At 47.9% G+C, this 16,323-nt stretch overlaps 1 protein-coding gene across 4 annotated transcripts in view; it reads left to right on the forward strand.

Annotated features, from left to right (window-relative positions):
- The first annotated feature begins 1,272 nt into the window (after positions 1 to 1,272).
- The window catches only part of LOC148030168 (carbon catabolite repressor protein 4 homolog 5-like), a 47,610-nt gene continuing 32,559 nt past the window's right edge, over positions 1,273 to 16,323 (forward strand). For 2 of the 4 annotated variants that reach the window (XM_087686441.1, XM_087686440.1), the window contains exons 1-2: positions 1,273 to 1,604; positions 1,897 to 2,308. In XM_087686441.1, the coding sequence (XP_087542567.1) occupies positions 1,545 to 1,604; positions 1,897 to 2,308 (472 nt within the window). In that variant the 5' untranslated portion in view covers positions 1,273 to 1,544. The remainder of the gene's footprint in view (positions 1,605 to 1,896; positions 2,309 to 16,323) is intronic. The other 2 variants (XM_087686439.1, XM_087686438.1) reach the window with 2 other exon arrangements.

The raw sequence follows: 16,323 nt of genomic DNA on the forward strand, positions 1-16,323 counted from the left end.
ATTAAACATAAAGGAATATCATGTGCACAAAAGTATGAGGGTACTACATATTGCCACACCAAATGTGGATAGAGCAGAAGCTACTAATCTTGCTTGACCAGCCTTGGCATGCAATTTATTGACATGGTCAAGAGGGTGGTTATGTGCTTTGGCTATATAAATATTGCGTGTGTGGTTTAGCACAAAAGATGTTGCTTACATTGGTTGCTAGTGAAGAGAAGTTTTAATGCAATATAGTGACAAGTTCGCTTTACTAGTCATGAAATCTTGCTCATAAAGAGAGTAATCCAATGTGTAATAGTGGCCTAACATGATGCAATGGACCACATGTGATACGTTATGGATGATCTAGAGTCTAGGTGACTAACCATAGTCTTAGCAAGTCCCTAGAAAGGGGACGGGGCCATAAGGACTATATTATCACTATGTGCTATCATTCCACAACACCCTAGGGGTCCTTGTGTGCAATGGACCACTTGTGACATGTTATGAATGCTCTAGAGTTTAGGTGACTAAGAGTGGAGACACACCCAAGTCCCTCGACTTGCACGCTGGACTTGTCAACATGCAAGAAAATCGTCCTTGTGCGAGTAAAGAAGTGCCTCCCAAGCGAAGTAAGGTCCAATCAAGCGTGAATCCTACTTCAACCGATGGAGCTGCAGGTCAAGGAACCGTGACACTTGGTAACCAGGTGCGTCCCATAAATCCTACTTTGATGGGAACTCTTTAAAATGTAGATCGACTTCAATTGGGAAGGGAAAAGTATTCTGGAAAAAATCTATGATGACTAACCACCAATCAGGTTGCATTATTTAATCATGTTGGAAATTGTGTTTTATTGCACTCTGGCATGTTTTAGAACTAACAACTTGCACAAATCGAGTAGAGAGAATGTGCAAAAGGGGAGAAAATGTGATTGTCAACTAGTGTCCTTACACCATGTTATCACCACTTGGCCTTATTATTTGAGTGCCCACCTTTTTGGAGGGTACCCCATTCACTTCCTAAGTTCATTTTTTGAATGGAGACAAAGTGAAATCAAGTCAAATGTCTTAGCTACACGAGCTGCCAAGTCGACTAAGCCAAGTCACACAAGTTAATTGACTTGGGTGTGTCTTGGCTCTAACCAAAGTGTGGATAATGCGATGCTATTTCTGACAAGTTACAAGATACCCTAGAGTGCCCCATAGAGGTCGAGCTTATCCACCAATCCATCCCTAGGAATTGAACGGGGCTTCTTGTGCAACCTACACAATCTTTCGGAATTCAACTTGGCTTCGTATGCAACCCACACAGATGCCTTAACGGTTCTAACCAAAGTCGTAGCAAAGTTCGTAGGAGGGTGGGACCAAAGGGACCAACTATACTACTGCCCCATGCTGTGAAATGCATGGAGAGTTTAGGGTTCAGTATGGGTTGGTATTGCTGCTGCACAGTGACTGAGGAAGCATGGACGTAAGGAGAACGAAAGCCAGGCTTTTGAAGAGAGAGGATCACGAAGGAGGACGAATACGAGGAAGAAGAAGAAGGAGACGAAGAGGAAGATGATGCCGCCTGCACGATCTGCTTCTGCCTTTTCGCATCTCTGGCGACGCAGGGCCAAGGTTTTCGTCTGACGGCCATTTTTTCTCTCAAGCAAAAAAGTCATCGTTTTTAAGCCTTTCGGTTTAATAAAATCTAGCCACAGTGTGTGCCTGGCAGACTAAGTGCTTTTTTAGGGCCAAGGTTTCTGTCCGATGATCACTTTCCGCACGTGCAGTTGTTTTGTGTTTGTTTTCTTGCCTTCCCATTGAATGAAGCCTAATCACAGGTGTGCCTGACAAAATTGTTGTTTTTGCTTTTGTTCTTTTGCCTTCCTATATTGAATAAGACCTAATCAATAGGTGTGCCTGGCAGACCGCGTGCTTCTCCAGGGCCCTCAGTAGACTTCCTGAGACAGAATCTCTCCAGGAGGATCTGGCACAAGTCCAGCCGGTATCAATTGAGTCCCTTTTTGGCATTGCGCCACGGAAAGCTGAAGCATTGGAGGAAGAAGAGTCTGTCTCGGAATCTTTGCTCCTTACAAAGAGGGATTCTGAGTCTGCACCTGAATCAAGTACAGTTGAGAAGGATAGCATTTTTACCAAGGCATGGGAAGAAAAGAAGAAAAAGCCTTTGCCCGTAGTTGAGATACGGCCTTTGTCCTCAGTCAAGGAACATCTATCTAAAATTCAGCCAGCAGGACCCACAGTGGATGCTGTCTGGGAACTTGCACGAGAACACAACCGAGCATGGATGCATGCCCCTGATGCACCTGATATTACTGGAGGTACTTCTTGCTCAGCAATTTTCTTACATTCCGTAAATAAATGCTTAGGTTGGGGCTGCTGATGCTAAATAGATATGTTTCAATGAGCTTGCAGCTTGTCACAGGAAGGATAGAGTTTGTTAGGAAACATAAGGTGGCAGTCAGACACTTAAATCTACAGGTTACACATGAACGCCTTAAAGGTAGAAAACTCATGCATGGCAAGTTAGACAGATTGAGGTATAATATAGTTCAATGGTTTAAGAAATCATACAATGCACTCAATCTTAAAAACAAATCCTGACAATACTAACTTGTTGTGATAGACCTATAGAGGCTAACATTCAAACCTTGTGATGCAATTTCACACTTTTGAGTACCGATTTGTGAAATGGTGACTTAGAAGCAAAAGAAATGGAAGTGTTTTATCTTTTTGCACACTTGTCTGTGTGGAATCTAAGCATAGATTGTAACATGTTTTGTTGGTGCTGCCTAGTAAGGCCACTCTATGCAGGGCCTCAACAAAAAGGAAGACAAATGAAAAGAATATAAGTCATTAAAGTACGTAACAAGTAACTAGTGATGTTGTGTGTGTGTGTGTTTGCAAGAGGAAAAGCTTTTCCTTCCTCCTCACTCTAGATAATGTAGGTGTGATGAGCGATTTCACTTCTCCCCTTCTCTCTCCCCGATCTTGTGGCTCTACAGGCCGGTTGTTGAGATCAATTCTCTCTACTTTTAACTGTTATCATTTTATTTTCTAGGCTCCTTCAAGGTTTGCTCTCCTCTTTTCTCTCAAACCCTTTTCCGAGGTAGGCCCTTAGTGCTTTCATTACCTTGTTTGGTAAATACCATCTAGTTCTCATGCAATCCCTTTAGTGCATATGTTATGGTCTTAATAAGGGGTATTTGAGGATGAAACTTGCTACCAAAATCAACTAGAAAACAACAAAATCTAGATTGAAAAAGGCAGAAAATGACTAAAAAATAGTGAACTTTGAAAGACGTAGGTTCAAAATATGGATTCCAATGCATGGGCATGCTATGGGTCCAAGGGATATGGGAAAATAACAAAATATTAGGCTGATCTATTGCAAACAATGAGTTTTGATGTTTGGAAGTCAGCAGGTTAAAAGCAATCATGGAAGATGCACAGAGATGGGGATGTTGTCTATAATATTCTTGGCTCAACTTGGCGGTCTATGAATAAGAGTTGTTGATATTTACAACAATATAGCTTGTTTGTAAATGTATAATATCTTGGATTCTACAAAATCTTGGACTTGTCCATCCAAGGTGCTCAAATGGTAGGTATGTTTTGACCGTCAAATCATCAAAGAGTGGTTGACCTTGGATTCATCGTATTTGCAGCATCTCATATGGCAGTCCACTATGGTAGAGTATTATGGTAGCACACAACACATACCCCTAGTATTACTTCATCATTACCCTTATCCATCGTCCACATGAATTGCCAATACTGTTTTGTTCATCAGATACTTTGTTACCTCTACCATGCCTTGCAAAATCATTAAAACCCTTTCAATAGGGTTATTTGAAAGAAGATCTCCATTACCTTTATAATCTTGGTAGATTCAGGCAACTCACGTGCACCCTTGGACCAAAGCCCTAGAGTTGCTTTGGGGTGGGACCTTTCAAGAATTAAAAATAGGATAGAAATTGATTTTTATCCTATCTTTTGGGCACAAGTCTTTTTGGGCTCGATAGGGAGTGTCGAGCCAGTAAAATTAGGGTTTTAGTAAACCCATAATTAAGTCTCAATAAACCAGCTCCAAAAGCACAAAATGTTAAATTCATTATATTATATCGCTTATTTTTGGCAGTAGGTCAAATGCACCATGATCCTCTATAGATAGGAGCCTAGTGAGTGCAACCTTTCATTCCACAATCATTCATCAATTGGGGCTTAGATGTCCTTCCGATTCCCATTTTGTTTTTGGTTGGATACCTCATCTTGTTGTCAATGAATGTAAGGTTGCACAAAATGCCCTGGGGTAGAGCAATGCACTATCGGAGAGTGACGTCCACCGTAGATGGATCCCAAGTGCGGTGATCACCAATTGGAGTGCACGAAACACCAAACATTGATTACCAGAGTGTCAAGGAATTGAGGCGACAATAGGAGAGGTGTTTGCTGATGTAGACAGTCTATTGGACAGCAAAAAACGAAGGCTGATTAGGTGCTATGATGGAGTAGTAGATGGAGACCTCCAAATAGCAAGGCGATGGCTGAAAACAGGTTGCCTAGGTTTGGATAGTGATGGGCTGCAGTTGATGATGGTTGGACAGTAGATGGTAGGTGGTTGAGGGTTGAAATCTGCATGGTAAGAGTGAGAAACTTGGACAAAAGGATGAGGTTGAATGGCGGGCGGATCTGTCTCTGATGGATGATACACATCGACACCTTTCTTAGTTTGCTCCCACTAGAGCCATCGGTTTTGCCGGACAGCTCTACTCTTGAGCCTCTTGTAAAATCTTTCCTTTGTTTATAGTATTCATTGATTCATTTGAGAGTTCTCTCTTTTTTCTATTTATGTTGGTGTGTTTTGAGTTTTGCTTTTTGCGTTTAGGGTTTGAGTTTTGTATGACATTGTTTAAATCTTTGTGTTTCAATCTTGGCCGTATTTTTTGTGTTTCCTTAGTGTAAACCCTAGCATATCTTCACAAGAGGGCCTCAATCTATGTGTAGATGTGAACTTGTTAGAGAGAAACAAGCTATAGAGGTGAAGGTGCAATATTCGAAGGCAACTCGGCAAAAATAAGATGGATGGATAGATGTGAGAAAGAGAAATGTGTATATTATCTTAGTGTCCTTATGCAAACCTTAAAGGGACCATATCTTTCAGCGCCATTGATGCATCAGAAATATGGACAATGATTACAGATGATTACATTTGTAGGCACATTAGGGTTGCCATTTTGGAGATTGATACAAAAGATATAGTGCAAGTAGCCACTAATGATGCCGGTAACTGTGTGGCTATGGGTGCTTTGTTAGAGAGTGTTTTCTCTAAGATCATGTGGACTTGATTTTTTTTTTTTTGCAAGTAAAATGTGGCTGATTATATTACTCAAAAAAACTGATTACAATGGAGTGCTCATGCTCAAGACTAGTTGGAGCTTATGCAAAGTCACAATTACATCATGTATACAAGCCTCTCAAGGCGGTTTGGGGGGGATAGGGGCAAGAAGCCATGGAGGAGGGGTATATCGCCATTTGGGGCTGCCTGTTTGCATCACAAAGAACAGGTCCTGACCGCCCCAAGTGCGCATGAATTGACAACAGAGATCCTAATGAGCCCTGGACTTGCCCTGCACCTGATCCCATCGGCTGCTTAGGGAGTGGATGATGGAGGTCCAGAGCTCTGCTAAGGTCGCATGCACAGAAAGTCTCTCTCCGCCAAAAGCCTCCTGACACCGCGACCGTGCCTTCTAGATATGCCATCCAGTAAGACTCCCTATGATCTCCCATACCTTAGAGCGGTCTGCTGTGGGCTCCAGTACCTGGCGGATGGGTAGAGCCTCCAAACCGACAACTGCACACGACCCTGCCTCGACAATGAATATCGTATCTTGCATCCAGGTCTCATATAGAAGGTGATGGCCCTGGTTGATTGCTTGCCAGTAGAAAGCTCCCCATGAGATACATCCAAGGTTGGGTGCTATACGGCGAAGGATGCGGCACGCTCCTCTCCACACGAGCTGCGCCTCCTCACATGGCCAAAGGCAATGCTTTGGGGTTTCTAGAGGCTATTGTGTGGACTGCTTACAACCTCCCTCTTACATCTGGGCAAGCCAACTTCCCACTCCCAAGCCTCCATGTGTCACCAGCCATAAAAAATACGATACCCTTCTCGGCCTCCAACTATCCCATATGCCGCGCCAGAAAGTTCGTCGGAAAGGCTCTGTGATGCTGTGCTCCGCCCAATGCCTACTACGTGACGGCACCCAATCCATATCCTCCTGCATCAGTACGTGTTTGCCAATCCTGGTAGTGTACTCCAGGAATCTCGGTGGCTTCTCGGCGACCGCAGTGGCCGGCCATAGCCACTCTCCTGGATCCCACTCCAGCTCATCAAGTGGTCTGCTCTCCCAGATCCAAGGGCGCCACTCCCCGAGCTCCCTTCAAAAAACATAGGGGTCCAATCGCCATGTCTTTCCTTGGAGGCCCACCACTCGAATCCTCCTCCACGAAAGGGTAGCTATCTCCTCATTCTGCTGCCCTCTGTTAAGGGCAAGATGCCCCCCCTCCTGAACGGTGAAGAAAATCCCCTGCGGGGCGTCGCCCACCCTACCTGCCACCTGTAAGGGGATGCGTGCTGCTGAAAACCTAGCGGCCCATATCTCCCCGGGCTCAATCGACTCTTGTATCGGGGGAGCAAGCCACTCCAGTGGTATCGTTGCGTCTATCTCCCTTCTCCTCAACTCCACTCCTCTCTGGCAGCCTGATACGCGTTGCAACACCTCCTCGCCCGCCATCCTGTATACCTTCCGCCAAGTCCTGATGGTACAGGCCGAGCCGACCTCCCAACCAGCCCATTGGATGTGGGGGTGCTCGCCAATTTGTACCCCTTTCCGATATTTGACCTGGAGGTTTTAGATCACCGGTTGACGATCTATCTCCTCTTGGCAGCCTGGGGGGCTCTGGATTAGGGCTTTACAGAGGCCCTGCCACACGCAGAGTAAGCTGTGTAGAAAAGGTGATCTGGGGGGGTGATCTGGGCTGACATGAAGATCCATCTCAAGGACGGCTTCCACTCCCCGCCAAGTCTCGGTCTACAATCTTGAAGACCCTTCTGCAATAAGACTTTCTAGGTCTGCCCACCTGGTGTGAGGCCGTGGACAACTAGCTTGCCCAAGAGGGCCATACTGTGATACTCTGGGTCTATGATCCCAAGCCCTCCCTCTGACCGATGCTGTACGATGGTCGCCCACGCCACCTTGGCCTTGGAGTCCTTGGAGCCATCTGACCTTGACCAAAGGAAATTCTGCAGTAGGCGGCGAAGTTGCACTACGCAAGATGAGGAGAAGCACCAACACGAGGCGATGTACCAGGCCGTCACTAGGACTTGGTTGACCACCAGGGCTCGGCCGGCTAGTGAGAGGCGAGCCGTGCTCCAGTAGGTCAGCTTCCTTCGAATAGAATCAAGGATAGGGAGAAATTGCTGGGCAGGAGTGATGTCGAGTCCCACCTGGAACCCTAGGTACCGGACAGTCTGCCCTTTGCTCACCCATCTAAATCCTAGGTATAGAACACGTCAAGAGCCAGCCTCACCCTCTCCAGCATCAACTCATTGTCCTCAATGTAGAGTGAAGTGTCATCTGCATACTCTGAATCTAACAACTCAAACTTCTCTCTCACTGGAAGTCGGAGGCCGCGTAATCCGCTCACACGTGACCTGAGGAAGTGAGACATCACCTTTGCAAAGAGTAGAAACAGGTATGGGGCCAGGGGGCAGCCCTGTCGGACTGATCTCTCCAGCCGAAACTCCTCCCCTCGCCTTCCACCTACAAGAACCTTGTTGGTGGCCGATCTGTAAAGTGCGGAGACCCTGCGAATCCAAACCTGGGGGAAACCCAACCTCACCATGGTGCCCTCTAGGAAATCCCAACCCACCCTGTCATAAGCTTTCTCGAAATCCAAGAGTAGTACGGCCAGTCTCTGCCCATTGTGATGAGACCACTCTGTTGCCTCAAAGAAGGTGAAAACATTGTCTAGGATGCTCCTATCGTGGACAAAGCTTGCCTGTGTGTCATGGATGATTTCTGGAAGCACAGGGCGTAGTCGCCTACCAATCATCTTTGCCAGTGCCTTATAGGCCATTAACAATAAGGTGATCGGTCTCCATTGGGAAAGCTCCAACCGGTCTCCCCCTTTGGGGAGAAGACTGATAAGGCCTGTCGAAAGACTCCTTGGCATCTGTCCTGAAGTGAAAATCTCCTGGAAGGCCATCAACAGGGGGTCCTTCACCACTTCCCGGTAGGTAGTGAAGAAGGCCTTAGAGAGGCCATCCTCTCCCGGGCATTTTTTCCCATGATGTGTATGGAAAGCCTCCTCTAGTTCTCTGTGAAGGGGGCTAGGAGGGAGCGCCCCATCTCCTCTGTGACGAGGGACGGGATGTGATCCCAAACCTGTTGTCTACATCACTGTCCTCTAGCTGAGGCTGTTTCCTGCTGGAAAAGGCACCTGTAGTAGTCGGTGGCAATCTCCATCACCTCGTCTGGGCTAGAACGAGTCCTCCCATACTGATCCCAAGAGGCTGCGTATCTGCTCTCCTGCGATGCGAGGCTGGTGTACGTGGAAAAAACTCCCTGCACATCGTGTCCCCCTTCCCCGTCTAGAAGGCTGTTGAGGTGCAGAAAGAGAACTCCGAACGCTTGTCCTCTAGGCCAGCAATGGCTGCTCACGCGTGCACCTCCTGTCCGTGGAGGGTGGGATCCCCTGGTGCCTCCTGTAATAATCTCTGCATGGCTGCGAGGTCTCGCCGGAGTGCTCTCTCCTCCTCCTCCTAGCTCTGCTATCTGGCGTGTATGGCTGCCGCTTGGCAGATTCTGCTCGACTCAGCTAGGACCTCTGCAACCTCCCCTGTAATCCTGTCCCTACTCCTTGGTCCAAATCTACTCTATTTGTCTTGTTACCTCCTCCCCCTCCCTCCCATAGATCGAGTCAAGGATGCGACAGGATCATGTGTCTAGGGCAGACACTGGGGGATCAAGTGTCAGGAGAAACGGATAATGATCGGACAACGTGGTGCTCGCCAACTGCTCAATCTGGCCTCCACGAGAGCCTTCCCACTCTCCCACATAAAACCTGTCCAACCGTTCCAAAGGCCTCCCATGTCTCTTGCTCCTCTCCCGCCATGCCTTGGTAGTTTCTGCCTCTGCCCTGTTGGTCCTCCAAAGCCTCCAGGTTGTTGAAGTCTCCTCCAACGATCCAGGAGTCTACCTCTGGGAGTCCATCCGCAATCTCCACCCAGAACCTGCTGCGTGCCCTAACCTTCGTAGGGGCATAGACATTGAGGACTCCAAGGCACAAGTCCCCAATGTCCAATCTGATCCAAAGAACCCTCCCTACCATTAGCGTCCCATGGTCTCATACACAAGCGGCAAGACTCGGGCCAATAGAGGTGCATACACCTCCACTCCTGCTGTGGGCACCTATGGCTGTCAGAAGTGGAGCAGCGGTGGAAGCATAAACATGTGCTGAAGTAAACTGCTGAAACACAAGACAAAAAGAGAAAAGAAAAGAACACGATACAGATGAGAACTCAGATGCATGCACGGGAAATGGAATCCATATATCTGAACACGAGACAGTCGCATACAACAGTGAGTCACTGGCTGCGTGGGCACTGGTACTGGCACTGGCTTCTCTCTCCACAGAGTTTGCAGATGGTGAAGATGATGATGACTAAGGAGGAGTCACTGAGTATAAATAGGCTGAAAAAGTGGGGAGCAATAATGCTGGTCGGACAGCATTAATGCTGGCCGACTGGTGCATAAAATGCCACACCAGAAAATACCTAAAATACCTAATAAAAATGCCCAGCCCAGATCAAGCTCAGACTCACACATGAGCTGACAAATACTCTGCTAACACCCTCTCTCAGATCATGGGTGATCTGATACAATACAATAGTACAATGAAAAAGGGATCAAAAACTATACAACATAGAACCGCCAAGTAGAACCATGGATACCCAAGCAGTGGGTGATCAAGCCACCACCAAGGTGCCTCGGAGAGAACCTGATGTCGATGTCGATCGTACCAAACACCTGAAAATAGAGAAGATCATAGCATGTCTGTGTGTCCATCACCAATATCTCATAGTAGCATACAAGACCATCCTGTCAAAAATGCCCCTGAACATAGGTGACCATGGATTCCCCACCTTTGGCCAGACCGCCAAAGTGTCCCCTCATGTGAGCTCCAGACGAAAGCCTCCCGCTCTCTGTCAGATAACCAGCTCATCATGAACCTAGATGTCAATCCCAGCTCCAGGATTTGATTCCGCAAGACGGAAGTCGATGCGTCAGGGACGTCCCTCTCTGGAACCTGTGCACCTGTATAACAGTATAGATGAGGTGCAGCTGCCCCATCTGAATACCCGCTCACGCTCCCTCTCTGGCACAAGAGAATCGTGAGGGATGACCTCATCACCACCACTAGAAAGCAGCCGAGGAAGGGGCCACCAAGCCCTTCCCGCGATCCGAAGAAGAGGATTCCTTCCGTGCATTGGACTTCACCTTGGTCGTAGGATCTGAGTCGGAGTCTGATGAAGGAGAGGACTCATTGGTAGAGTCAACATCCCGCTTCGTCTTCTGCTCCTCATTCTTGGAAGCCGCTAACGTCTTGCAGTCCTTCCGCAAATGTCCCTTCTTGCCACAGTGGTAACACTGGGCCTTCGACTTCTTCTTCCCGTTACCCCTCTCTGAAGTGACATAAGCCTCGCCGCCATAATGTGCCGGAAGCCGCCCTTGTAATCTCAAGGATGTCTCATGCTCAAGAAGCATCGAGGTCATAAGTGTAAAACTGACAGGAGACGATGATGTTTGCGCCCGCAAAGCCTTGGCCACTCCATCAAACTCTGGGGGGAGCTTGTAGAGGACCGTCCCGACGAGATGCGCCTCGGGAAGAGCAGATTGCATGTGCCGAAGTTGGTCATGTACCTGTGTAACACGAAGAAGAAAAGACTAAATAGTATCTTTCGGCTCAAACTTCATCTGCTGGAGCTGGCCATAAAGTGTGACTGCCCGCATGGTGGAAGGTGCCTCGTACATCTGCTGCAACTTCTGCCATACTTCAGGAGATGTCCTACAGGAGGTAACCGCCGGTAAGACCGCTTTAGAAATACACCGAAGCAACGCCGAGTAAGCACGGGCATCGTCCGAGTCCCATGTGAGCACCGCTTCCTCATGGTTGTCCTCATCAAAGTCTTCAGGAAGAGGAAAAGGACGGAGAGGTCGAGGAAGAGCTCCACAGACGATGTACCATAACCGCTTCTGCACAAACCAAGCTTTCATGACAGCACTCCATGTGAGATAATCAGGTCCATGTAACTTATCATCAGTGGAAGTGCACGGAGGAGCCATATGGAGAGGATAAGAAGAGAAGTAGAGAAGAGATGGAAGTGAGAGAGGAAACACAGCCAAAACACAAGCACAGACTGCAGAAAATGAGAGTTCACATGCAATATAAACCAAAATCTGATCAATAGAAGACAAAATCTGCTGCAAAAAGTCAAAAAATCGGTCAAAAACTGCCAAAAACAGAAAAAACGGCCTGAATTAACAGTCACCCAGCCACAGAGACGCTGAATCAGCAAAACGCAGGCTATAAACTGGAGAAAAACAGGTAGAAAACTGTCGCCAGCAGCTGCTGATGAAAAACGCAGGCAGCAGAGGGTGCGTAGGCAGCAGGCAATGACAAAACTGCAAAAAACGCAGGCTGCAAATAGCCCCAAAACAGGTCGCCTGGCTGCGACAGCAGTTGTCTGATCAGCAGGGGTACAAAACAGTCCTGAAATCAGCAAGAAAACACAGCAAGAGCACAGATCCTGAAATCTGATACCATGTCAGAAGTGGAGCAGTGGTGGAAGCATAAACATGTGCTGAAATAAACTGCTGAAACACAAGACAAAAAGAGAAAAGAAAAGAACACGATACAGATGAGAACTCAGATGTATGCACGGGAAATGGAATCCATATATTTGAACACGAGACACTCGCATACAACAGTGAGTGACTGGCTGCGTGGGCACTGGTACTGGCACTGGCTCCTCTCTCCACAGAGTCTGCAGATGGTGAAGATGATGATGACTGAGGAGGAGTCATTGAGTATAAATATGCTGAAAAAGTGGGGAGCAAAAATGCTGGTTGGACAGCATTAATGCTGGCCGACTGTTGCATAAAATGCTCCATTGGCATAAAATGCCACACCAGAAAATACCTAAAATACCTATTAAAAATGCCCAGCCCAGATCAAGCTCAGACTCACACATGAGCTGACAAATACTCTGCTAACAATGGCGTGCTCCTAGTAAGTGTGCGAGCTGCTCGGGAGTACCTTTCCAACCTGCTGGGCCTGGGTGGTAGTGAGCTTATGCTCCTGTAGGAGTAAGATGTTGATCCGTCCGGCAAGGGCAGGCTGCAGCTCCTGCCGAACAATCAACTTCCTGGAACCACATGCCCCACTGTAGTGGAGACTATTTACATTCTAGGATGCAAGGTGTAAGCTCATGGGGAAACTTGTGACTGACCGAACATGCATCTGTTCGGTGTGGAGGCAACTGATGAGGAGGAAAAACTATGGGGCATACAAGTACGCTTTGCCGCTGGTCTGGACGATGAACTCGAGTCCCCCATGGTGGCTCTCGGTTGGACCATAGGGGTGATAGATGCTCCAGGTGGTACTATCAATGCATCTATCAGCCATGCTAAGAGTCGTGACTCTGTACATTGGTAGAAACGGGCCGTCTATGCCAGGGGCTACTCGATCACATCCCGCGGAGCTCTCCACTGTGGAAGGGCTCGAAAGATAATGCTCAAGTGTGGGACCTCGACACGAGCCCACCAGTTAATGTCCATCATGCAACCAGGCCACTGTTGTGCAAACAGTGCTAGTCCTTCCTCTCCCATCCATTGGGAGGTGTGGTCTGCCACCTGACTCTTCAGCTCCCCCTCTATCTGTGTCGTTGTCCACTCCTTTGAGTGAGAGGATTGAAGGAAAAAAGCATAGTTTGGTCCATTTGGTGGTGCTAGTAGATGGACCTTGCCCCTCCTTGACTTATGAACCACGAATATCTCCACCTCTAGAGGTAGTGGGAACTCTCTGCGCTCCGCAACTCGCAGGTAGGACCATTTGCCACTTTGGAAGAACTCCTGTGGCAATAGCTGTGCATGTCTTGAGAAAGTGTGACGGGCGGTAGGAGTGGATGAGCTGGTGGTTGTGTGGGAGGGGGAAGACTGTTGGCGCGAGGAGGATATAGGCGTGTGTGGCTCATCGCCTCTTGTGGGAGGAGGGGGGGTGGGTCTGGGGGGGATCACCTGAACCGGATGCGGATCATGGGGGGTACTCAGTAGGGGAGGTGGTGGGGGGGAAGAGGGTCGGGGGATGGTGGGATGGTCGGAGGTACGTGGTGGGTGTGGGGGGGGGGGCTATGGGCCAGGGTCAGGGGGGGCATGGGAGGTGTTGGGGGGGGTGGGTGTGGAGGCTGCGGGTGTGGAGGCTGTGGGATCTCAGGTGAGGTAGTCTGTGGTGCTCCACTAACTCATGAGCTGCGTCTGCCATAGAAATAGGGAACGGCCGCTCCGGCCTGTAGGAACAGTTTAACGTGTTCCAGATCCTTGGAGGAGGTGAAACGGCCACGGAATGCTCCTTGTCGTTCTTTGGGCCGTTCCTTGCCGTTCCCTGTTTGGAACGGCCGTTCCAGGCCACACCAATCTCTCTCTCTCTCTCTCTCTCTCATTGAATATTCTAAGTGTCAAGACAACCCACAAGCCAATTAGGAGTCCATGCAAAGCTCAAATTTGATGCATTATGAACTCTTGCAAATCACAATCAAATTTCAGCCTATTCTCAATTCCAAGGTAATCATCCATTTATATTGTCTAATTTCAAGGGAAACTAGAATAATTGGGGCAATTCAGAGCAATTTGGAGCTGTGGGGGTAATCGAGTCAATTTTGGGACATTCGGGTTAATTTGGAGCATTGAGGGGTATTGGGGCAATTAAAGGGACATTCTTTGGGGCAACTTGGTCATGCAAGGCATATTTGGGGCACTTAAGACATGTGCCGTTTCCCCCCGTTCCTGTTCCCCCACCTTGGACGTTCCCCCTGTTCCCGTTTCCCGTTCCAGGTAACTATGGCGTCCGCAGAGGTGAGTCAAACCATGAAGATACCTTGGCCCATGAGGACTACCTCCACGATCTGTGTTGTGCCAATGCGCACTGTGGAGTAAAGCTAGTCCCGTAGTTGGGCCCTCGATGGGGAGTGCCCAACGACCTGACCAAATATCGCTGTTTCTTTCAGCTCCAACTCTATGGCTCGGATGGCTAAGAGTTGTTCCTCAGAGAGGATGATGCGCAAGGTGTTTGACTGGGGGCATTCGTAGAATGCGCGAGCGTTTGACCAGGGGTTTCCATTGCGGGTCCCTGCTGGGAACCTACCAAACACGTTGCTGTGCTAACAAGGGGGAAGTTGCTGCAGGGGGGAGGGAACAACTAAATGTGGGGGGAGTCCATGGCGAGGAGAGGGGGGACTGGAGGGGGGGGATTATTGTTTTCCGAAAGGTGGCAAGATTGCTTGGCCCGGCCTCAAGGTGGAAGAGGCATGCGTTGGGTGGGGGGGTAGTGGGCGATCAGGGGGGAGGCGGCCGCAGGGCGGGTAGGCTTTGGGGGGGGGGGGGCTCAGGGCGGCGGTGGACAAGGTGTAGGGCGGCGGGCGGGCGGGCAGGGCGTAGGCAGGCACGAGGCAAGGAGGGAGGGCGAGGACTGTGGCGCAGGGCGGAGGTGTGGCGCAGGGGTGGCGCAGGGCAGAAGGAGGGGACTGGCGCAAGTGCCGGGGGGGGGGGGGGGACGACTGGCGCGGCATTGGATTAGATAGAGGCGGGGGGCCAGCTTGCGGCGTGATGGTGGGAGCGCTCAATCTTGCCACTAAAGAATTACTCTAACACAAATACAAATACAATCATATGACAACTCATGTGGACTTGATATATGGTTTATTACTTGGATCTACTTATGGAGGATTTGCCAAATATTGGATGAATAAATGACCTCTTGAAGGAAAGGTAGAAGCATGGTAAAGTTTATCAACCAAAGAGGCCTAGAATGCATGCTCTATATGGGGATGCGCATCTCATTGCTTGGATCTACTCATGGAGGATTTGCAAAAGATTGGATGGATTAACGACTCTTGAAAAAGAGAGCATAGTAAACTTTGTCACCAAAGAGGCCCAGATTGCATGCTATATAAATCAATGATTTGGATCTTTTGAAGTCACTAGCCACTCGGATTGCTTACATGTTCATTGTTATGGAGAGGCTTGTGAGAGTCGGTTAGGGCCTCATGAAGATGGTTGTCTCTAGGGAGTGGGTTGCATGGATTGAGAGACATCCACCAAAGGCTTTGAGATTTGTTTGAAATGTCATGGATGAAGTTTATTGGGATGATGCAACACATTGGTAAAATCACTCACTCCATTTTGGATTGCAAGTTTACTTCAACAAGTGGGTTGACAGAAATGTTTCCATCATGACACTCCTTGAAGATAATCTTCTCAAGTTTCACAATCATACTCTCATTTGCACGCCCCATTGTAGGGTTGTGTGAGATATAGCTTCAGTTTGTGTCTTAGTGGGAGAAGTATGGAAATTGTGCTTCAACTTTGATAGTAAACAATGAATGTGTGTAAGTACGCCAAATTTTTTCTTGTTCTTTATTTTAGGTCTTGAATTCAGCTAATACTTCCTAGTCTTATTGGCTAAGAAGGATTGCTATTCGTGTTCTCTCACAGGATTTTGGTAGTGGGCTTGCTGGGAGAAATTGAAGGGTATAGGCTTTATTACACACAAAGAAGAGAAACAAGTTGAAAACTACCTAGCTAGAGAGATTGGTAATTTATCATTGTAACTTGTGTTTGTTTCAAAATTCAGCTTACATATTTGAGCCAAAGCTATTGAATGTAGAAAATATCGATATAGAGAAGGTAAATAACATTTTTACCATTTCAGAGGAGGGGATAGACATCTACAACATGGAGTTGTCCTGCACCTCCACATCGGACATGGTCTCAATGTGCAATCTAGAGCAAGAGAAGTTGGACTTTGATGTGGAGCTGCTTTTACCTCTCTATCAGACTCATATTTCTTCAGCTCAAGTGGCTTCTCAAATTGATGATGATGATGATATCTTTGCTTCATCTACTAGTAGTACTAGTGCTGCTGATAGTGTGAAGGTATGGTAGGGTTTATGTAGAGAGAATACATAATGTATGAACATGATTGAAACACACTA

The sequence above is a fragment of the Lygodium microphyllum genome, chromosome 10 (genome assembly GCF_053477565.2).
Source record: "Lygodium microphyllum isolate KBCC chromosome 10, Lygodium_microphyllum_v1.1.10, whole genome shotgun sequence".
NCBI classification, from domain to species: Eukaryota; Viridiplantae; Streptophyta; class Polypodiopsida; order Schizaeales; family Lygodiaceae; genus Lygodium; species Lygodium microphyllum.